We start from the raw sequence: 24,497 nt of genomic DNA, 5'->3' as shown, positions 1-24,497 counted from the left end.
CGCGGCACCCGCAGTTACCACCACCCTTTAATCCATCTATCGTTTCGTCTCACTTGAGGAAGTCTAGTTTGGGCGACACCACTGTGTACAGATGTTTGTTCAGGCTTTTTCAAAACTGCCCGGTATGAAAGGAGACCAGACTACGTCCTGGATATGATTTAATCGACGGGGACCAGGTATGTTTATAAATATTTGTAAAAGCCTATACGTAATATAAGACGGGAAATTGCCACTTGAAACAAAGTAGCCTGACTTGCCGTCCCAGGTGAGAGTGAAATGTGACTTACCTGTTGTATTGGGACAATGAGCGTGTCCTACTTTACAGGCTACAGCCTCTTTTAAACCCATTAAGCCTGTAATTCAGTCTAAAGTAATGTCATAATTTACAGTGATAAATTGAATAAATAGAAGTGTTGATTACTTTTTGTTTAGGGTAGACTATCTGAAGTTATGAAACCGATCTTGAAGTCTTGTGGAAGTCGTTGGGTCTGAAAAGTGACTAGATAGGCTACAGTTCAATACTTGAGTGTTGTTTGAAAGTGTGACGGCAAGATAATTAATCAACGAACCACTTTAGGAAGTGTTTGCTTGAAACTAATGTTCCCCCGTGGCATTATACCAACCGTTGCTATATCATTGTTATTGTTCCCTCACTAATGACATTTGATAATTTATCGAGTAAAGGGTCAATGACCTTTTAAATGTATTTGGCATAGGCTACTCGAACTTCATGGTTGTGGACAGGTTGCTAAGGTAATGTGTCGTGGAAGTTGCAGCTTTAACATGGTGAAACGTGATGTGGTTGGACTGTACGGACGTATCTTTCTCCTGTGTCTGAGTTTATTGCTCTTGTAGCCTACTGCCAGAGTTAGACTTGATGTCCAGGTCCAGGGTCGTTTTTAAAGAGCAATTCCTCGGTCTAAAACAGTGAGTTCATCTTAGGTTGACCTTGCTTTAGTTCTAGAGGAACGTTGGTTGCACCACAGGTGAAATAAACATTAAAACAGTGTAACACCTCATAACAGTAAGTAAAAACTAGGATTTTTAGTTCAGGAGGATGAAATTTATAGACACGTGATTGATCGTCCTCTGTATATTTGTTCTTACGTGGCTGTGAATCAATTATCCCATGGCAGTTTGCATGTGTTGACTTAGGAGTTAGGTCTACAGATGAGACAGACCCCCCTCAACACATACACACACACACACACACACACACACACGTACACATCACCCCCGAAACACATTCCCTTCACTGCCTGCTAACCCATCAGCCAACCGTGCTTTAGACACTGAATGGACACCATGATTTAACAAAGGATTAGCAGCCGATGTGATCTGGCAAATGGTTATGATAGCCCTGGGTTTGTATGATGAGAGGTTAGCCATCCCAACCCCCAACACAGATCAAATCTCTTATTCTGGTGACCTCGTCATTTGAGGACTTTGTCATGAAGTTAATAATTGTTCAGCGGCTGTGTTTGACCAAGCACTTATTGATAGATCTACAAAGACTGTTGTCACCCCATGTAAGATAGAGATAAATGGAGATAAAATGCTAAGGTAATAAGGTGGCTAAGCTATGCCATTGTAATGTTATAGTATCTGAATTGGTGTCTTAATATTACATATCTTATTTCAAACATTGGTGGGCATGGATGTATTTATTCTAGATATATCTTTAATCTATATTTATGAGTGTGTTTGAGAGACTGAAGGAGTGTTTGTGTGTGTGTGTGTGTGTGTGTGTGTGTGTGTGTGTGTGTGTGTGTGTGTGTGTGTGTGTGTGTGTGTGTGTGTGTGTGTGTGTGTGCACGTGCCTTGCATGTGCACAGACATTGTTGACAGTGTCTCCAGATCAGCGCATCTTTTTTTGTCAGCAATACATTACTTTCCTACCATCTCACTCACTCCTTTCAAAACATTTTAGTCTGCCTTAATCCGTCATATTCGGGTCAGGCCACACAGCTCTGAATTCCTGGATTAAGCTTTATCTCTGAAAACAGGGAAGGAAGACTACGCACTTCCAGCATATGGCTCACTTCAGCATCCTATTCCTTGTTCTTTAATGCCAGTGTGCCAATTCATATAGGCTTACCTAAGTTTTGTATGTTCCACGTTCAATACACCCCACACAAGCAAACACACAGTGGCAGCTGCGCCGTTCCATTTCAAATCAACAGCTGAGGACATTTTGATAGGGTCAGTGACAGGGACACGGGACATGTCAACAATTTCTAAACCTGTAAGAAGCTTATGCCTCTGCAAAGATTTTTTTGAATCGGGTAGGTTTCGCTGCCCAGGTGGTTCAAAGTGTGTGTGTGTGTGTGTTTGTGTTTTTGCACAGGTGCATTGCCTAGATAGTGGAGAATGCACTGCAGACACATTCAGATAATGGAGGCTCGTCAGGACAGCCTTCTCTGAGTGCAGCTTAAGGGATTACTCCCACTGTAATTTGTCATCACGACTCGTCCTCATGTGCTGTTTGTTCATTTCTTTTTTCCTCCTTTTTTATCTCATTCCCATGCACTTGTGAGCTGGATCAATTTGAATGTGCAGGTCAGACAGTAAAAGCTTGATTACGCCAAAAAATACCAGCCCCATTTCAATGACACTTATAGCATGGGCCAGGGAAGACCCCATAAGAATTTGGAGGGGGATCCGGGCCTTTCTATAACATTGCAAGAAAGGACATTTGGCCTGTTAGTGGAGGTCTGCACTCTCTGAGTGCACTTCTAGTTTGGAGTGATGCACATTTGCCATTTCAATTATTCTTAAGAACACCAGTGGCTTTTCATTTATTTGTATTTATTAATACTAAATACATGCAATACATACTACAGAGTCTTTTGCATGGAAACAAGTGGTTTGCATAGAGAATCTTGTTTCACAGATCTGTTTTGATTGTGAAAACACAAGAACTCATCATGAGATATTTCAGAGGGAACAGAGTGTTTTTGTGGTATTTTATATCTGGACACAGTACAAGCATGACATCCTTGCTCTGCCAAACCTACATTCAGGTCATTCACTGTGGTCTCCATAGTTTTCAAACTGTCCTACTTAATAAATTCAGAAGATCCAAATGTATATAAAAGTCAATAGTTAACATCCAGTATATGTATTTATTTGTATGCATGCGTTTATTTGAAAAGGGACTGTGTACATTGATAAACATTTCCAAACCGTAATTAGCTAGGTTAACCAGATGAACCGGAATTAGCTAGGTTAGCTAGTTTTCATCCGTTGTCCCTTGGCAGGACATGACAGAGAGAGACAGAAAGAAATAATAATTTTAAAAAAGTTAAACAACAGTTTGACAAAATGTGCAGTTAAGATAACAAATTGTAAAAACCAGACAGACATACAAGATAAACAACAGTTTGTCAAAACAGTAAAGTTAAGCTAACAAATTGTAAAAACCAGATAGAGACAAACAAGGTGTGAGTAATACAGTGGTCTAATTATGGTTGCAGGTTTGGTTATTTTGTATCCATTTCTTAAGTTGTTTTTGAACACTAAAAAACTGGTGCACTCTCTACATCAGTAGGAAGGGTATCCCAGTAATAAGAGTTGCGTTCTGAGAAGACTGTCCGTCTAAACAAACTGTGTATATACTGTATAACACAGTCTCCCATGGTGACTGCCCCAGCTGCCCAGCCATTGCCATCCTTCAGCTTTTTAAACTAATTTAATGGTGGAGGTGCCAGCCCATTTAATATTTTAAAAATGAGACAGGCATCCAAAAACTGTAAGAAACTGTCAAATCTGAATAAGTTATACTTTCGTTGTAATATGGCAGTGGTGATAGCTGGTGTAGAGTTTTTAAGGTCTGTTTGTAGAGGGTCTCTATTGATTTCAAACTAGTTGTACTTGCTTGTGACCAGCTTGTGTAACAGTACGAGATGTGGGAAAAGATCATGGCATACATAAAAAGTTTAGCTGCCTTTACTAAAATTAGCCAAGTTAAATGTAATGGTATTGGCCACCTTTTTGTCATGTTTTTTTATATATTAAATTGCAATCTAAAATTAACCCCAAATATATTAAATCAGATTAAGCTGTGAGCTTCTCTCCTTCAATAAAAACATCAGGGTGCTGTGCATTTGATGATTTCTTGGAGAAGAACATACAGACTGTTTTATTTGTGTTCAAATGTAGGGATGACGTTTTTAGCCAGTCAGACACATGGACCAATGCTGCAGCTAGTTTAGTGGCAGCCTGTTCTTTTGTTTTTGCATTTGTATTAAGAACAATGTCATCTGCATACATTTGAACATTAATAGATGGACACTGTGATGGTAAATCATTAACGTACATGCTAAACAGGATTGGCCCCAATACTGACCCCTGGGGTACACCAATATTATTACTAAGGGTATGGAGAAAAGCTACTTCCAAAGTGTACACTTTGAGTCCTATCAGCCAAATATGACTTCATCCATTTTGTGGCTTCTGCTTAGAAATTAAAATACGGTAATTTTGCTAACAGTATCTGGTGATTCACAGTGTCAAAAGCCTTCTTAAGATCCAAGAAAACTTAGCCAATGTCCCCACCTCCATATAATGATAGATAGATAGTATGGTAGAACACCAAGATAAACAAGACTGAAATGCTCTGCTTAGCAGCTGGATTGTAGACTAATTGCAGTGAAATTTGATCTCTACTGAAATAAATGGCATGTAATCTGACTAGATACTGTATGTAAAGAAGTGTCTCTCAAGCAATAATAAGAAGTTTCATCAGAAGTGGTTTTGTTTTGCTTATTTCATGCTTCCTCCTTTCCACATAGATGTAGTTCTAGGCTTGAGAGTCCCACAGCTTGCAAAACTGCATTGACTAATGGTGATATCATAAACCAAGTTTACACGCACCTAGCTACAATCTATTTATTTTCTTGTGAAATTCCATACTATACTGTTGGTGTAACTATTCATAACTACTACCCATAACTACTCATCTTCATAATTTTAGATATCCACATGCACACATATGCACACACACACAGACCAGATTAGCTCCATGTTTAGGTACCATAGCGGGTCTTTGGAGGTTTCTGTGTGTGGCTGTGGGTGGGTATCAAGGGAAATTAATGCCAATGCTAATTGATGTGACTGAGGAGACTAAGCCCTACAACAAGACAAACCCACTGCCACTCTCCTGAGCCAGACATGTAGGCCAGTGTAAAAGAAGGATGGGCTTTATCGGTCTGTAAATTCTGTGGTGTGTGGCTTTATGTCACTTACATGTTTTTTTATGTCACTTACATAGAAACTGTAGTTTTGTAAATGTGGTGCATACATTGCTGCTCAGATATGGTTCAACATATTCATCAGGTTACGCCTTTTTATGTGTGCATGCTTTGTCTAAAGAGGTTCAGTGGCAGCATGTTGTTTCATGTCACCCCAATTAAGTACGGTTTGACTTAACAAGATGACGTACATTTGGTGTGGACATTTGGCCTTAAATGAGGGGTTTGATGCAAGGAACTGGATCTCGAGCAGAATCAATGCAGCAAGAAGAACCAGGTCCAGTGGACACCTCGTCACTCACCACAATCCTGCACCATTCTTTCAAACATTTGGCTGTAGTCAAGTGAAATGGTTGATAGATTTCACAGAAACTGTCTTCTCTATTGGGGCAAACCATTTGATTGCGACCGAACGGGTTGTGATTTGTTGAGGTATTTCAGAGATCTCAGCAAGCCCACACATGTGACTCTCTCTTTATCCCTCTCTCCTGTGGCACTGTTATCAAGGCCAGCAGCTGAATGCTTCATTTCATTATCGCTATGGGAATTTTCTGTATTTCATAATGACTCCACATGAGCTGTGCTCTGTGTAATATCCTTGGGACATTATTTAGATGTGTCATACTGCACATATTGGCAACGGCTCTGATGTTAGAGGCTGGCTTAAGTGAGGGGACAGGGAAATAGGGTCTTATACAGTGGTCTTCAATTTAGTTGTGAACTCCATGAGTTGTTAGATACAGAGCCATTTACTACACTATTGGACTCATGTCTGTCTTTATTCCACTGGGGTTTGCTACCACTCACATGTTGAGCTCCTTGAGTAAGCGCACCCTATATAAATCAGTAGCTGCAGCATGTTTGTGATGCTAATTAGCCATTAGTTTCTGAACAGTTATAAGTAACAAGCAAGTTCCTCATAATACTTCCGGGTGTGTTCCTTCCTCTGCCAGGTATCTGTGACAGTCGGGGCGGAGAGGTGTCAGACCACACCCGGCCTTTCCTCTAACCCCCCCCCCCCCCCCCCCTCCCCTCCACACTATGGAGCCAAAGAAGAATGTGTTTGGCAACCTGAAACAGAGGGCTAAGCCCTTCCTCAACTACATGAGGGCCGGTCGCAAGCACCTCGGCAAGCCAGAGGTACTCCAGGAGGGCATGCTGGACCAGAGGATGAGTGCCTCTGTGCCGGATATCAGGTACCTGCGACCGTCCCCCAGGGCAATGGACTCTAGGCTGCAGTCCTCCGAACTGAACCTCCCGTACCGCAGCCATCCCAGCACCCCAGTAAGGGTGCCTGTTGCTGCTGCTGCTGCTGCTGCCTCTGCTGAGCACAATGTGGTGGATGCGCCTCAGCCCACAGTATGGGCCTCCACGGAGGTGATTAGCAGCACATATCCTTATTCCGAGGAGCGGGTCTCCCTGGAGCGAAAGGAGACGCAGGAGCCACTGGACCAGAATGGGCAGGTGATGAAGGAGCATGCAGTCCTGCTCAGAACGGAGCAGCCCACTGTGGAAATGTCGGAGGAGAAGAGTGAGGTAAGAGTGCTTTCCTGGAAGTGTGTGTGTGTGTGTGTGTGTGTGTGTGTGTGTGTGTGTGTGTGTGTGTGTGTGTGTGTGTGTGTGTGTGAGGGAGAGGGAGAGGGAGAGGGAGAGGGAGAGCTGAAACAATGCTATATCTGCTATGCTAGGTGTGGCTATTAAATATGGTGTTAGCAATTTACATATCTGTTGTTACATTTATTTACAAATGCGAAGTTACAAACCGCTTGACATTTCGGAACATCCCTGCATTTATTTTGGATTATTTTAGACTTTGCTGCCAAAGCTTGATTCACAAATGATTTTTTTTCTAAAAGACATTCTCTTCAGCCTTTGAGATGTCTCTTACAATTCCAGCCAATCACATAAGCATAAATGATTGAAGGTATGATTGAATGTGACCACACTGCGTTACATCTGTGCAGTGTCCTTTTATGTGGCCTAATACACCATAACGAACATTATACAACTGATTACACAAAGAGGAATCTGTGTTTCAATGGCATCTGGTAGCTGCCCACCAAGTGGGAATCTAACTTGTTTATTTTGTTAAAACCCTTGTCACACATGATTGAACACGCCTGAACTATGAATATTTGAAATATTTGAACAACCCAAATTGGTCAAATGCCACATCTCACAATGGAAAGTGAAACTATAGTTTTATCCAATCATTTTCACACGTCTCAATACCACGTCCACTTTTCCAAGTCACTTAACAAATTCATCATATCAGTAGACTATGTGAACTAAACTTTGGAAACTTTTCCATTGCTTAAATACAAAATGCATTCAATGACCACTTCCGAAATTCATGGATACCTGTCTCAGTCAATGTTCACCACCAGCAAAACTCTACAGCATTTTTTGCCGACATTTAGATACTATGTTCAAAACATTTGACTTCTAGTTCAAAACCAGACACAATTTTGATCATTGTAGATGAAAAGATGTATTTTCACAGACAAATGAAATTATACAGTTGAAATAAGGCTCTATCATTTTTTGCTGGAAATATATTCAGTTTTCTGCTTTGTTTTGTTTGTTTGCAGCCTTGTTACCAACTACACTATACTATACAAAAGTGGTGCAGTACAAAATTTGCACTGAAATGTGCGTTTTTGAAGGGAATATATAGATTAGGTTGTCGCTGAAGACATTTTCCCACTATCATGGTGTATATGTAAGTCATGGGCTATGAATGAGACAAAGTGACCCAAAAACACAACTACAACAAACTTTTATCCAAAGTGACTAACAGTAGCATCTTGCATTGCTCAGGAATTGAAGCCAGGTCAGCTGCTTGTTATTCATCAACACTAACCACTGTACCACTGATCACACATGGTAAATTTGCCAAATTCAAAAGTTATATCTACAGTATTGTGACAGGCAAACCAACATAAAAAAAAAAGTTTGTTCTTGGTGTCATGAACTACAGCTTGTCTTAAAAAATATTTGTGGAATATGGGGAATGTTAGGGGTGGATAAGAGGTGCTAAAGATTTTTTCCCATGATTCAAGGCAAGGTAGAATGTTGCGGTACTGTAAATGTGAAGTTCATAAAAAATGTCACCACAGATCAGCATTAGGGCTGCAGGACCCTTCTAGTTGTAGTCTCATGTGTTGTTTTATCACTTAATGTCCTGGGAAGGAAAAGTGTCTGCACACTTTTGTTTTACTTTAGTATACCACAGAAAATGTAGCATGGAGTTGTGTTGAGGTATATAGCTAAATCTCATATTCACCCTATTTTATTTCATATTACAATATGTATGAAGTTTCATATGTTTTTCTTTTCTTTTGCACGCTAAACTGTGCAAAAATAGAGGATACAGCAACACATAATTTATGCATTTTGTCTGTGTTTTTTTAGTTCATTGTATTCATTGTTCATTGAGTGATAAAGTAGTTTAATGGGAGAGGTTAACTGATGGTTAACTGATGTGCTGAGGTGTGTGTCTGTAAAGTGCACTATGTGAAGAGTTTTGAAAAAGTAGGCATGGTATTGAGACAAGAGTGAAAATGATTAGACTAAAAAAAAATGTAGAATACAGGCAGCCTACACAGTCAAATCAACCAAGTTAGACTGAAGACAATACAGTATATCTTTATTTTACAACATTACAGGTCTGGTTTTAAAATCCAAGTTTTATGTTCCATCATGAAGGGGAGTTCCACTTTTGGTGTAACTAGGCCACCTAAAAATCCACAAATAAACGCAAGGATATTCACAAATTGCAAGCAATTTGTAAATGCACATTCCTCACTCTTTTAATAAATGTAACAGCGTTTACATCTGTGAATCGTGTGACATTTACATGTGAATCAGGAAATACATTTGAGAATGTGAATTTTTAAACTATTCTAACTCCATAAATAAACAACAATATTAACATAAATACAAAATACATAAAAACAATTATTAGAGTTATGAGTTATATGAGGATAATGAGTTTTCTTCATTACAATTTAATTACAGCATTTGTCTTGTTATTGAGTAGCCACACCCTTGTATTTGTGAGAGAAAGTATGTGTTTGTGTGTGTGTGTGTGTGTGTGTGTTTGTCTTCGTGTGTGTGTTTGTCTGCGTTTGTGTGTGTGTGTGTGTGTGTGTGAATCGGTTATGCATCTGTTTGAGAGACAGCGAGAGCATGTGTGCTTGCGAGAGAGAGTTGTGTGTGTGTGTGTGTGTGTGTGTGTGTGTGTGTGTGAGTGTGTGTGTGTGTGTGTGTGTGTGTGTGTGTGTGTGTGTGTGTGTGTCAGTGTTAGATCCATGTCATAATTAATGATAGCGCCCTGGTATGGCTTCATTACACAAATGAGGCTTGAGCTGAGACTGGTGGATAAAGGCTTATGTTTACATGTAAATGTTTGCGGACGGATTGTATTGCATGGCATTGTCTATGGGCTGTCACATGATCTGAAGGGTGATCTCTGTCAATACACAAGCAGTCAAATTGAGCAAGTCTCGTGATGAAGGGCTGGTTGAGCAAGTTGGTTGTTCCTCTGACCAGCTGCTGTCCGGCTTCTGTACTTCTGTCTTTCATTGTAATCTGATGCTTTATGCTGTTTGAACACGTGCAGTCAGTTCTCAAATTCTAACTTCTCAAATTGACGTGTCATTCAGTTTTAAAACTTTAATAACTCCTTTTTAGATGAGCCATCCTCTTTAAAAGATACATTTGGCAAACCCTTAACCTAGTGGTTCCAAGTGCTTTCATGTTCTTAGGTGTGCTGCGTTTTAAACCTATTGCTTAACATTCCCTCTGTCCTGCTGCGGAGGAATTTTTTAATAAGCACATTAAGACTCATATCCCATGGTTCATGTTTAGAAGTGTGCCGCCCACCCCTCTGGATTAATTAATAGGTAGTTGACCTGCAAAGAATCTCAATTTCAGCAAGATGCATGGAAAACATTGAGGTGTACGGCTGCGTCCATATCGACCAGTACTCACCATGCACCTGTTTTTACAGAACCCGTTAGAACACAATGGCCAAGAGGTGCAGACAGTTAAGGACATTGATAATAATAGTGTAAGTATTTGGGAAAAACTCTCGAGTAGCATTAATCAAGTAGTCCTTGATTGATGAACAGATATAGTGAGTAGTGACTGTTGTAGTTTGTGTGATTCTGTGTAAGAAATGTATAACTACTTGCTGCAGTGAATTTACAGTAAATGTAATTCAGAGTTAAAATGGCTGCTTTCATTGTAAAGTGTAAAGTGGTTGTCAGTGCAGAGTAGTTGTCAGTGCTTTCCCTTTCATGACTTGCAACATCATGATTTCATTTGTATTTGTAGAACTAGGAGACAGACGCTCTACAGAATGGACATGTATTCTTCTTTGCATTGCAGCTCTCAGATGCATTTGGGTCTAGTGATGCCTGATTGATATTACCAAGAGGATTAAATGGCAGCATAACAGGGGGCCGTATTGTTCCAGTCTTATGACTAGAGATAAATATCAATTATGCTTGTCAATACTAACTTGGAAATCAAGTGACATTGTTCATAGCATTTGGGTTCAGTTGCAATGCAAAGACATTAGCTTTGTGGCTAAATAAGAGACTTTTGGAGAACAGTGACATGTTACTGACTAGTTCTGAACCTCCTCAGTTCCCAGATGTAGGAGGTGAGGGGCAGGACCCCCCCGAGAAGACTTACCACCTCAACATCAACCTCAAAGAAGGAAAGAATCTGGTAATCAGAGATCGCTGTGGTAAGACATTATTTCTTAATTTCTCAGGCTTATGTTCTCAAGGTGAACCAGGAAATATGTGAACATTTATGCACAAGAATCCTGTCTGTCTCCCTTCAAGACCAAACTCTTCACTCCTAATTAATCATTCGAGTCTAATGATGTCTCATTCTGAACAGGGGAGTGGCACATTGCACTGTCTGGATAGCATTCCAGTGAGGCATATTTAAACCTGTTCCAGACCACACCCGTGTAATGTAATGTGTAATGTGGTTCTAGTAATTGGTTGCCAAGCAGCCATTGTGTATTAACCTTTTCTTATTCATCTTCTTTCTTCTTTCATTGGAGTCTATGGTAGCCCCTAGAACCGTATGGTAAAACGTTTTGAAAATTGGCACACTCTTTCATGTTTGCATAGGTACAATTGTTATCAGCCTCACAAGGGCACCAAAATAATGTAGGTACCTTACCATGGTGAGCACACTCTGAATAAATGAAAGTGCAATTGTGCATGAATACTAATACTGTCTCTACGAGGGTCACCAAGATAATATTTTTATTCTCCTTACAACGGCGCCAATCAGTCTCATAAATCAAGCAAATATATCAGTCTCATAAAATATATTAAACTATCAATTTGGAATTTGTATTAATAATTAAATAAATGACTACAACTAAAGTTACCCTATTAATAGTGAGTAAAGGTTGAAGGTGTTTGGAGTTGTTAATAGAAAAGGGTGGCAGCATTTATTTTTGTGCAACATTAAAGAGACAAGCGTATACAATTAAAGCATGTATTCACAAAATGATCAGAAAGAAGAGCACACAAAATGTAATTTAACTAAATGTATGTGTGTGTGTGTGTGTGTGTGTGTGTGTGTGTGTGTGTGTGTGTGTGTGTGTGTGTGTGTGTGTGTGTGTGTGTGTGTGTGTGTGTGTGTGTGTGTGTGTGTGTGTGTGTGTGTGTGTGGTTGTGTGTGTGTGTGTGCTTGAGTGTGCGCTGTTGGGTGCGGGCCAGAAAGAATGTGTGTGTTTGTGCCTTTGTTCGGTCACCGTAGTTCCGTGTGCATGTGTGTGCACATCATGAACATACATGTGAGATGGAAAAAATAACAAGCCTATGTAAAGCGTAAAGTTTGAGTGTTCTCTTTGCGTGTGTGGCCATGGTAAGGCCAATTTATGTGTAATCCATGTGATTATGGTGCCAAGTAAGAAGGGGGAAATAGTTAGTAATGCATGCAAGACCCTATGTTTCTGGGAATCATAACTAAAAATAACACTTGTATGGTGTGGCCTAGCCAGCCACCAAATAAACATAAGAGGTCCCAAGAGTCACATTCAGTGGACACAACAAATCAATGCATGTACACTGGCAAATATAAAACAGTCTTATGCTTAGCCATGTAGTGAGAATGCTGTAAATGCCTAGTTATCGAAGTTACCAGTGCTTGGGAAAAGGGGTTGTGCAGGGGGATCCGATGTTGATGAGCCAAAATTAAGAGTGTCCGTGGATGAACGAGGATATTGCTCAGATGCTCAGATATTGCTCTGCAGTCGCTCCTTTTGTTCAGTTTGCAGAGTTCACTGGTCATCTTTGCGATTACTTGCTTTGCTTGCTCCCGTCATAGATTTTTGAATGCGCAAAATACCGCAAAATGCATTGATATCAACTTGTATTGCTAACATCTGATATCAATTGGTATTGCATTTGTTTTCCAACTTGTTACTGGAACGATGTCAACTTAGATGTGATGTCATTCCCAGCTCTGAGTTCCAACTTCTGAAGTTAATGGAACGCAACATAACAGCCATGCCCTCGACGTAGTGTTATCAAGTTTCCATGGCAACTCTTCCTGCTGGGCTGCTTGGCCCCCTCATATTTAGTCATATTAAATAAAATAAAGAACTAAAATCATGCAAACAAAGTGAAATGAAATATGGTACATTTTGTTTGATGATCTTTAATGATGGAATTTTCTTTATCACCTACCATGTACTTACATTTAGTGAGTAACTGTTGAAACATAGCAGGCTGCATATTGATATGTAACACCTCATGTCCCCCCATTCTATGAGGATATTATGACTGTGAATAACAATTTCAGTTTTGAATAGTGTGACTTAATGTGTATTCAGTACATTTTCATACTATATTCATATCACCATCAAGATTTAAGTGTTTGTGAAAGGTAATGTTAAATAGGAATGTATTATTAAAGGGGCAAGAGAGGGAAAAATGAAAATAATGGTTAGGTAGGATAGAGGTAAAACAATGACATCTGTTGGCTGTAAGTACAAGAGAGGGCAAATCTATAGGCTTACTACTTCTGCACGGACTTTTTTTATATATTGGTTATTTGTTTACATTGTTTCTCATGTCTTCAGTTTCTAGAACATACATGGAGTGCATTCAATGTCTGTATTTCAGGAAACCACCATGTCCACACTTTTAGATAGAGATGTAGATTACTAACCACATCCTCTTAGCAGGGTTCGCTCTGCCGTAGTTGACTGAGTAAACCAGTTGCCAAGCCATCATTAACAACAACAACAAGCAGTTTGTTTGCTGTATTATAATGTGCTGGGAAGCTTAATGGATTTAAAGACTGCAGCTGAAACCTGTTTTAAATTTACAGGTACAAGTGACCCCTACGTGAAATTTAAATTGGATGGGAAAACACTTTACAAAAGCAAAGTTGTTTACAAAAACTTAAATCCCATTTGGAATGAGTCTTTCGCCTTTCCTGTCCCCGACTTGGAGCAGAAACTTTTTGTTAAGGTAAGGGCTTGTGTGGCAAGATACTATACTGGACGTCTGCAATAAAGTGACCGCAGTGTAGCATGTATGGCTTAAACATTAGGTATTTACGAAGCCGTCTCCAATGGTCTAACTCAGGTTTACGATCGGGACCTGACTACAGACGACTTCATGGGGTCCAGCAGTGTCGCCTTGGGTGAAGTTGAACTTGAGAAGTACGTAGAAAAAGGACTCAGAAAAACACTGAGAAACATCTCATTGACAAACATTTCACTGAGAAACATTTCACTAAGAACTTGTTGAGAATTGAAGTTTCAGCTATGTGAGAGTTTTTTGTCACTCATTGGCCCCCTTCCTCTTACCCAGAACGCACCAACTTGTGTTGAACCTGAATGACCCCAACAGTCTTGAGGAGAACATGGGTGTGATCCTTATAGACATCTGCTTGTCTCTGCGGGATGGAGAAGGCAAGAGGAATGGAGTAAGGACCGTTTCTTTGGCTCTGTTCAGAGTGTCTAACCTCACTGTGACTTGACTTGCATGTCTTCTTTCCTACTGACTAAACTTGTTGGTTTTGACTCCTTTGTCCATACACCCACGTAGAAGTGGACGTCAAAGAGGAAAAAAAGCATAAGGGTAAACACTTGACTTTAGACTTTTCAACTCACATAGACTTCTGTAGGTTCCTATTTACCATATCCCCTTCACTAACCAACCCGCCATTACTAGCAGTGCGTGACCAGTAACTGTAATGAATTAGCATAGCATACGGCGAAGGTGACTTTGTTGTGACTTTGGCTGACCTGCTGTTTCCCTGTCGTCCAGTCTGGGGTGTCCCTGCAGAACAAGCGTCTGTCGGACAGCCTGAAGAAGGGCCAGCTGTGGACCGGCGTGTGGAGCATCACGCTGGTGGAGGGCCAGGATCTGCCCGAGGCCGGCCCGGGAGATGTGTTTGCGCGCTTCAGGCTTGGAGAACAGAAATACAAGAGCAAGGTACCAGGCAGCAGCGTGAAAGGTCGATTGCCAGCTTGCTATGTCTCCTCGACTGTCTCCTTGACGGTCGAGGAAGGATCAGAGAGTGTTGTAATTTGTTGTATTAGCCTGGGACCCTTTCAAGACACATTTTTGTTGAGTCATAATTGATTTGATGCAATCTGATCTGATGATGTGTTCAGATGATGTGTTTTTGATCATTGCACATTACATACCTCCTCATGCCATTTCTTCAGAGCCAAGGCAAAAAAGCCAATCCACAATGGAGAGAAAGATTCGACTTCAACCAGTTCCCAGATGGACCAAGCATGCTGGAAGTGGAAGTGTGGTCAAAAGAGGGTCGTAAATATGAGGAATGTTATGGAATGTGAGTCTGAATTCACCCTTCTGTTCTGCAGCAGAGTTCTTGAAAGCTAATCTAAGCACCTCTGACATCACAATGCAGGCAATACAATATTTATGGGTGTCATGTTCTTGTACAGTACATGTTGTCTGCTGTGGGCTGCCTTGGAGAAAGCATTGAATAAGTGCCAGGATAAATGCAAGCTCTGTTTGTGGGCATTACTATCACCTGACCTTCCCACAGTTTCCCTTGGGTAATGATGCGCAACGTACCTAGAGGAGTCAAGGTTGAGTGTGTGTGTGTGTGTGTGTGTTTGTGAGGTGTGTGTGTGTGTGTGTGGGTGGGTGGTTGTGAACGTGTGTCCGTGTTTTAATATAATTTAGTCATTCACACAGAGCTATGATAAAAAATGTGGCACTGAGACGCTCACAGCTACAACCCTAACCCTACAGCATTTGGCCTCTGCCTTGCCTTTCTTTCTGTGCTGTGCAGGTGCGAGGTGGACCTGTCTGGTCTCCCAGTCAACCAACCACAGACATTCACTCGGCCGCTCAACCAGGGAAGAGGCCGCATTCTCTTCCTGGTCACGATGAACGTGTGCAGCGGGGTGTCTGTGTCCGACCTCGACGCAGCGCCCCTAGAGGATCTACACGAGAGGGAGAATGTGCACGACAGATATGTGAGTCTTTTCCCCTGTGGTTCTAGAAATAAGGTTCAATGAAAGAACCTTAAGATCTCTTCTGGGTGTTTTATAGAGTGCACCTCTAAGGTTCTGTTTATTTAAGTGCCGTCTCAGTTAGGTAACAAAACAGTTCTTCTGTCTTGTCCGTCTCACCCTGTAGGCCTTGGGGAACTCTCTGAAAGACATGAGGGATGTGGGCTTCCTGCAGGTCAAAGTCATCAAGGCCACAGATCTTCTGGCTGCAGATCTAAATGGTGAGGTGATTTCTTATGTGATGGTTAAGCTTCCTTCTTAAATAATCTATCAGATTTGATTCAACGCTGAGGATGTTTGCTTCTGTATTTTGCACAGGGAAGAGTGATCCTTTCTGTGTGTTAGAACTGGGGAATGACCGGCTCCAAACACACACCATCTACAAGACACTCAATCCCGAGTGGAATAAAGTATTCACACTGTGCGTAGCACCACAATCTCACAATTCAGTTTAACTTTAGAAAGTTTCATTATATCGAACATTAAACTGCTTGAGGTTCTTTGGTGCTGATAGATACATGCATGTTTTTTTCCAGCCCCATCAAAGATATTCATGACGTCCTGGAGGTGACCGTCTTTGATGAGGATGGGGACAAGGCACCAGACTTCCTTGGAAAAATGGCCATTCCTTTGCTCTCGGTATGTTATAAATGATAACGCTCAATCAGGGAGCCAGGCCTGTATTCATATCTCTGTAATCAATTCAACAAAAACATGAAATGGTGACAGAGACTCCATGGGCCGTAGTTTGATGGTGAAAACTGGCGGGTTGTTTTAAAACTCCAGCGATAAATTAAACTTTCTGGTAAGGCTCGGATTGTGGATATAGGCGTGGTTACATATTGTTCTCTTGACAGGGGACATTTACATCCGCCAATAACAGACCGTAAAATAACTTTACAAACCATCACTGCCCAAGTCTGTTAGCAGACGCTTTTGTCAAAAGCGACGTACAAGGGAGATGGCAGTCAAGCTACAAGCAATAGAGACCTAGTGTAACAATAAATACTATTTTACATAAGAAATAGAAACAAACGTGCAGGAATGTATTTGCTGTAAGTGCAAGTTAAGTACTAGTAGAAGTGTAAAAAATGCCAAGTCGGTAGTAAACAAATTGTCTTCCATGACATTAATAGTAGCCTTATGTTACGCAAATGAGTACATTTATATGTCTACTCTCTCTCATTGATCTAATGCTCAGCTAAACAGGCTTTCACTCACCTGTACGGTTCTGCAGGGTTCTGGATGCAGTCTACAGAATAATGCTAAGTAAAAGAGCCATGTAAAGGATAACATTTCAATCGATTTAACTTTGAATACCATTGTTACCTGAGATTGACCTAATGATAAGATCATTCTTTTGCATCACCACACCTTACGTAGGCTCTGTTATTGGGGAAAGGAGTGAAAGTATTCTACAAGATCTGCTCCTACAAGTCACAACATGCAACGTAAATGTTACATTCTTGGTGTAAATAAACGCTCCAGAATGGACGTGAGATGGGCTTTTTTGATCTCGAAAAACAATAAGACTAATTTGTCGTGGAATCTAAGGGCCTGATTTACTAATATGCGAGCGCTGCTTAATCTGCATTCGCAAATTAACGCACGGTGTGTTTGCGCATTTTCCTAGGTATTTATCAACCCAGATCGCGCTGGGCAATCTGTGTTTACTCCGCCCTATATAGGGCCTGATTTACTAACACTGCGACCGCTGCTTAAACTACTGTCGCACATTAACGCACAGTGTTTTTGCGCATTTTCCGTGGTATTTATTTAGGAAGAGAAAATGAAGGTTCAGCGAGGTGGAGATATATATATTGGTTCACGTTCGCTCAATCACTGAACCTGATTCAATGTGTGCGCTGCTATATTGTTGTTCTGCCCGCCATCACCTACAGCGAGATGTTTAAAAGAACACGATTATAAAGAATATGCTATTGGTGGCATTAATGCATAAACTGTCTATTATAACAATATAGATGTGTACATGGCGAGATTAATCATTTCTACAAGGGACATGGGTTCACTACAATATATATGGACGTGGGTGCAATCAATGGTTCCGATTACGTTCGGAAAGTTTGCGATTTCAAAGTCCACAATTGCGTTCAGAGCCGAACTCGCGGCATTGAATGGGTAGCTAGCGATAGTCATGGCTCTGTGTGTGTGTGGGTGTGTGTGTGTGCGCGAGTTCCAGCGTTTCCCTTGTCCGGTAATTACCGGTCTTTGTCCGGAAAAAAATGTAAATGTCCGAAAATATTAGATCTCACCGGTCAAATTGTCTGATTGGAATTTCTTAAAAATCCCGTCCAGCAAACACAATCTGAAATAGACAACAATCCTAATATTTAGGCCTATAAAGCAAACGTGCACTGCCCTTATTATGTTTTAAAGGAACAGGCTATTCTGCCTCTTGAAAGTTATTAAACAACACGCATATGCTGCATTTTAAATAAAGCGCAAACCGTCAGTTACAAACGGAGCGAACTGAATGATAAGTATCAAACATGGCCAAGCAGACTAGCCTTAAAAGTTTTTTTCAGAGGCCAAACTCAACTGATGAGGGTGAACCTTCTGATGAGGATGAACCTGTAATACCTGCAGTGTTGCGTCTGAACGCGTTTAATTTCATTCTACTGTCTGCCCGTGCGTGAGAGCGCGAAGTTGCGTAGAGGCCGAGAGCAGACAGACAGATAGAGATTTTGAAAAATAGCTTGCAACATATTGAAAAAAAAGAACTGGACAAGCTCATTTTTTGGAGCTGTGAACTTAGTTCAAAATGAACTGAATGAACTTAGTTCAAAATGAACTGAATGAACTCTATGAACTGAACTAGTTCATGTAGAAAGTGAACTTTCCAAACATTGAATAGCCTACCTGAAGCCCTAGATGTTCAAACAGCTTTAGGCTTCCAGGGAAAAGGCCGAAGTGTCGGGCGTTTATGTCCGAATGAAGTTCCCATGGCTAAGGTGCGAAGTAATTGATGGTAACAGTAAAATGTTCTGTTAGCTCTTCGAAATGGCAGGACGACGCAACGGATTCATAAGAGGGTCTAATCATTTTAGAATCTCCGCTGTCATTGAACATAGTCGGAGAGCAATGACCTTGTTGCAGCGCTCAATTTCACACAGCAGGTTGCGATTAAAGGCCATTTATTGACGCGCATCAGGCATTTATGTTTTTTTTCCCCATTGTAAACTTTGGCAAATAAACATGTTTCATTCTAAACGTCCTGATTATGTAATTCTTTAAGCTAAACATGTCGTCAGTTTTCTTCAATAGGCTAATTTAGAAGCAGAAATAGATATATGACTGGCTTATCATTAAAATGTCCGGAAAATGAAAACTCTGCCGATTTTGACCGGCAACATTTTTCTCTAGCGGAACCTCTGGCGAGTTCAATGCCTCTCTCTCTCTCTCTCTCTCTCTCGCTCCTGCGGGCAACGAGAGTGAAGTGTCTTTCTCCCGTGTCTGCGGGGCAACGTGAGTTATAAGTCAATGTTAATGTTGACGGTGGAAAGGGGAATTCACTTTTCCACAAACTGTTTGAAATTATACGGAGGCCAATATTTGCAAATTAGTTTTAACAACTGATGGAATGGAATGTGATCGCTGGGTGGAGGGTTGAATGTCTCTCTGATCTGGTCCAGTAATTGAAGTATCGGTGGCTGGTTAACCTGTACCGTCTAATGATTTGTGGTTCATTTAACTGAAAATGTGTTATACGAGTTGAAAAAAATATTTCTGTGCGCTGTCTCTGTCTTCTTTCTTCGCCTTGCTGTTATCACTGCTGCCATATCAACCTTTTCAGACTCAATGGAAATCCGCTTGCTGGTTAAGACGTGCTTTTATGAGGTGGAGAATTAGCGTGCAAATCGGAGACTTGCGCTCGACAGGCAGTTTAGTAAATACCACGCATTACATCATTAGGCGCACTTACCTTCTCTCCTCCCATGTAAAGTGCGATTCACGCCTACGTTACCACCCACGTCCAGGTTACCTCCCCTGTTCACACTCACAGGCGTTAATATGCGCTGCGTCCCAGCAAATACAGTTTTATGTTTACGACCGCTATTTTACGCCAGAAATGGGTGCAATCCTGTTAGTAAATCAGGCCCTAAGTGAGCAAAACACTTTCACTTTTCACAGGCTCAAAATCACATACCATGATTAACAATATAATTCAAAGCGATGTAGCGAGGGCATTTAAAAACAGGTCTGACAAGCTACGATATGGGTCAACAAATTGAATTGTTTTGATCAACAGTAGAAGCACTACGGTTTAGTCCTTGGAAAAGCTCTCCTGGCGAACACTGTCAAGTCATATTGCCAACTTCCTCCATTGCAATCTCGTCTGACACATTCAGTTAAAAGGGATTGCTCGACAATGCCATTGGTCGGCTTTAACCAAACCTTTCACTAATGAACTTCGGCCCGGCTCTGACCACTTTGCTTTTGACCACACCTTTACCGCTCTCTCTGAAACTTGTCCCTTTTTTGTGCAACATTGCGCATGCGGTGCCATTTCCGCCAGCTGTTTTCGCCCTCAAACTAGGACCCCTTATCTTGATGCTCTCTTGACTGCCATTATTTGCTTACTGATTGTGTGTGTTGGTGATTGTGGATTTCTCCTGCAGGTTCACAATGGTCAACAGATTTCCCGTGCATTAAGGAAAGATGATTTAGGCAGACCATCAAAGGGGGCGATATCACTAGAGCTGCAAGTTTTCTTTAATCCTGTGAGTGCAAAACAATGGCAGTGTACTGTAGGCTTGGATGTGTTTCTGTATATGTCCTCAGGATAATCCATCTGTCAATACATAAAGAAAACCAGTAAAAACACACACACAAACACACACACACACACACACACACACACACACACACACACACACACACACACACACACACACACACACACACACACACACACACACACACATATATATATTTTTATAAATCATTATTGAGAAGTGTCAGAAAACCTTGACTTGATAAATGTACCTATTCAATTTAACATCACAACATTGAAGGTAGTAAAAGTTGACTGTCTTTTTTTTTTTTACTAGGTTAAAGCCAGTATAAGAACTTTCAACCCAAAAGCAAAGAAATTCCAGGAGGACAATGCCAAATTTTCCAAAAAGGTTTTTCAAAATTTAAATCACACACATCCAATATCCATACCGTGTGGTAGAAATGAAGTTTTGCCAGCCATGTCCAGGATAAATGCTATGGGTTGATACACTTTTTAGAATGAAAAGGACATTGTTTCCGACTGACTATGTGTTGTGTAGGTTCTTGCTCGAAACGTCCTTCGCGTGCGGAACCTTTTGCGGGCGATCCTGAGCACCCATCAGTACATCAAAAGCTGCTTTCAGTGGGAGAACTTCCAACGGAGCATCATTGCCTTCACGGTAGGGTCGTCTGTCTCTGCCTTTAGGAAAGGCTCATGGGCACTTTAGCCTACTTGATTTTCACTTGACTTGATATTACTAAGTCACCAGTGGTGAGCCTATTGAACGAGTTTCACTGTATTTACATTGGAAAGTGCTCCAGGCAATGTTTGTGTAATAATGAGTATATAAAATGAAGACGTCTGATATGTTGTTTAATATGGACGGTGATTTGACTTCACTCTCCTTGGTGTAAGGTGTTTTTGCTGACGGTGTGGTACTGGGAGTTCTACATGCTTCCTCTCTACCTGGTACTACTACTCGGGAGGAACTACCTCCAGATAGCCTCGGAGAGAGCTGGTCAGGACTTGGTAAGTATTGCTTCGTCATCCAGCCCACACCCTCTGTCTACTGACGCTGCTGCAAAGCTCCAGCATTCTTCGCCTCCGTAGGCGCTCTACAAAAGTATGTGTGAACAGCATAACTTTGGCCCCACCCTCCACTGTTTGCCTTTTGTTCACTGCCACTGATGCTGTAGCCCTAGGCTTAGAAAAGGATAAACTCCAGCGTCTCCTGTTACATGAGCCTAGAGACACACCTATGCCGCGTGATGAGGGGACACGTGTTTGACATAGTCAATTCAATATTTGCATTTATTTTTTATATATTGCTATTGGTGCATATTATGACATGGGATCATGTTTTGGTTATGTTGATTAAAACTGATCCAATTGCTATGTTTCTAGGAAAGTATGGACCTGGGGGATGATGAAGAGGATGATGAAAAGGTATTTGAACTGAGCTGCCATCACTTTTGCCCTGCAAGCCTTTTGGGAGGTTTGGACGGTGTGGACCTCAGTGTTCATGTCATTGCATAATCAGTCAAATCTAATCAAATCAAAAACCCAATATTGTTGTATGACACATCGAATGTGTCTTGTCTTGATGGAGAATCGGATCTATTTTACAGGAGTCAGAGAAGAGAGGACTGATGGAAAAAATCCACATGGTACAAGATATCGTCATCACCGTTCAGAACATTCTGGAGGAAGTAGCAAGTTTTGGCGAACGAATTAAAAAGTAAGTTTGCGTGTGCGTCTCTTGAGAATTAAGGTTAGTGTCTCAAAGGTAAACAGCCCTGTGGGTAGTGCGGTGAGAAGTGAGAAAGCAGCTTAAGCAATGGAGGACTTTGGTGGCTGGGGTGACACTAATGGGCTGCTCCTTGAAAAGCATGTGCAATAGCACATGCTATTCAAGCAATAGCATGTGAAGGTACACTTCAGCACCAACGCCGACATAGGCCTCACTTAAGGCCTGCGCACTGCTGTGGCTGTTCTTCACCTTAGTTTAAAATGGACATTCTGAATGAAACAAAATACTGTCAACACCAGTTCTTCTCCATTCAGTCATACTGATGTGATTTAAAGTGTGAAAATATCATGAAATGAAAGGCATTGTTGCGACCGAGACCAAGAAGATATACAGGGCAAAGAACATAATATACAATAATGGATACAATTGTATTCCCTACACATCTTACATATTATATATATATTTACATATTATAGAATATATTTTGGCCTGAGATCTTTGAATTTGATTTGGGCAGTAACTGTGCTGAGATATTAGAGTATCAGTGAGTGACTTCAACAGGTGAAGGATTAGCTGTCTCAATTTACCTTCTGTGGAGCTCTAAAGATGGTCAGCATCGATTGTCATACTGCATACTCTCTTTGCATTTATCCATGTGTTAACTCTCTCTCTCTGTCTCTCTTTCTCTCTCTCTCTCTCTCTCTCTCTCTCTCTCTCTCCCTGTCTCTCTCACACAGCACTTTCAACTGGTCAGTGCCATTCCTGTCCAATTTGGCCTTTCTGGTCCTGGCTGTTGCAACAATACTAACCTACTTCATTCCAGTGCGATACATTATTTTAATTTGGGGTAAACAACTTCTATCTTTTTTTCTCCCATGCGGATGAAAATTGAAATATGTTATAACCCACTGTTTATTGTTATTTTGGGACTGAAACCTAACCTACAAACTAGGCTTCCTCCTAATGGCGGTGAACCATTTTTCCCACACAGGAGATTTTGCTGTGTTGCTGTTTACCTTATAAAGTTCATAGTATGTTTATTTGAAATGGATCTGTGGCTTTTGTTTTATTTTAGGTATTAACAAGTTTACCAAAAAAATACGGAAACCTTATGCCATTGAAAACAATGAAGTCGTGGACTTCCTCTCGCGGGTGCCTTCAGATGTCCAGAAGGTAAGACACTGCATCTCTCTAACACACACACACACACACACACACAAACACACGCACGCACACGCACACGCACACGCACACGCACACATACATTCTCTTTCCCTCTCTCTCTCTTTCTCTCTCTCACACACACATGCACACACACACGCAGTCACCATTGCCCCATTTAAGACTGGGGCAGCGTGATGTTATCATGAGTGTAGATCTGCCTGGACGCTGGACAATTCACCACCTGAGTGTGTTCATAGCACAGCCTAGTGCCTCAAGGAGCTCTTCTTTCCTGTAGCTATGATTTCCACTGCCTTCAGCAAACACTTCACTCCTCCTGTTTGTTCTGTCTATTTGGTGGCCGTGTCTGCTTGTCTCCCATATTTACCCTGTGCTACCACAATACGGATGTCCAGACTCCTTTACAGGTTTCTCATCCTGTGTTTGCAGGCCCAGTACAGTGAGCTGAAGGTGCCGGGTTTGCAGAGTCCCCTGAGGAGAAAGAGGAATGCCACATAGCCATCAGACGGATGTTATGGATGCATACCATCACCCTCACACTTACACACACACACAAACACACACACACAAACACACACACACACACACACACAAGGCAATGATTCTGCGGCTTCAAGTAACAGCTAGTTGCAGTTGCATAACACAGAAAACAGACTGCTGCCTATCATGTGTGTGTGTTTGTGTGTGTTTATTGCCTGGCCATCAAAGCTTTTCTCCTGCACTGGAAAGCCATGATGAAAGCAGGATCTTGCGGGCCTGAAGCTTGTTGCACTCCTTGGCCTTCTGCTTCTGTGTGCATGGACTTCTGATGTGGCACGACAAAAGAATGTCACTGTTGTTTAACGGCGCACAGCACAAGCATCCTGCTTGACGCGGAATGTGAGAATGTTTTAACAGAGTGGATGTCATTGTTTGTTGTACAATACGCTGGCATCGGACTTGCCTTCTTTTGAAATTTCGTGAGGAGTTGCGGTGTTTGTTGTATGACTAAGATGTCCTGCCTCCAAATCTATGCTTCTCTTACATTCG

At 41.3% G+C, this 24,497-nt stretch overlaps 1 protein-coding gene across 1 annotated transcript; it reads left to right on the top strand.

The window, feature by feature from the left end:
- Nucleotides 1-6,293: 6,293 nt before the first annotated feature.
- Nucleotides 6,294-23,966, top strand: mctp2b (multiple C2 domains, transmembrane 2b; the record flags this gene model as incomplete). Its single annotated transcript, XM_080844159.1, has 22 exons — nucleotides 6,294-6,788; nucleotides 10,267-10,326; nucleotides 10,908-11,010; nucleotides 13,626-13,768; nucleotides 13,886-13,962; nucleotides 14,114-14,228; nucleotides 14,351-14,383; nucleotides 14,573-14,740; nucleotides 14,977-15,107; nucleotides 15,576-15,762; nucleotides 15,926-16,019; nucleotides 16,117-16,219; nucleotides 16,335-16,437; nucleotides 20,439-20,540; nucleotides 20,871-20,945; nucleotides 21,096-21,215; nucleotides 21,452-21,565; nucleotides 21,941-21,982; nucleotides 22,165-22,274; nucleotides 23,024-23,133; nucleotides 23,362-23,459; nucleotides 23,898-23,966. 22 exons carry the CDS (start codon nucleotides 6,294-6,296, stop codon nucleotides 23,964-23,966), a joined length of 2,652 nt encoding a protein of 883 aa, XP_080700285.1.
- Between the last annotated feature and the right edge of the window lie 531 nt (nucleotides 23,967-24,497).

Source organism: Sprattus sprattus, assembly GCF_963457725.1.
Source record: "Sprattus sprattus genome assembly, chromosome: 8".
Lineage (NCBI taxonomy): Eukaryota > Metazoa > Chordata > Actinopteri > Clupeiformes > Clupeidae > Sprattus > Sprattus sprattus.
This window is presented reverse-complemented; position numbering and strand designations above follow the sequence as displayed.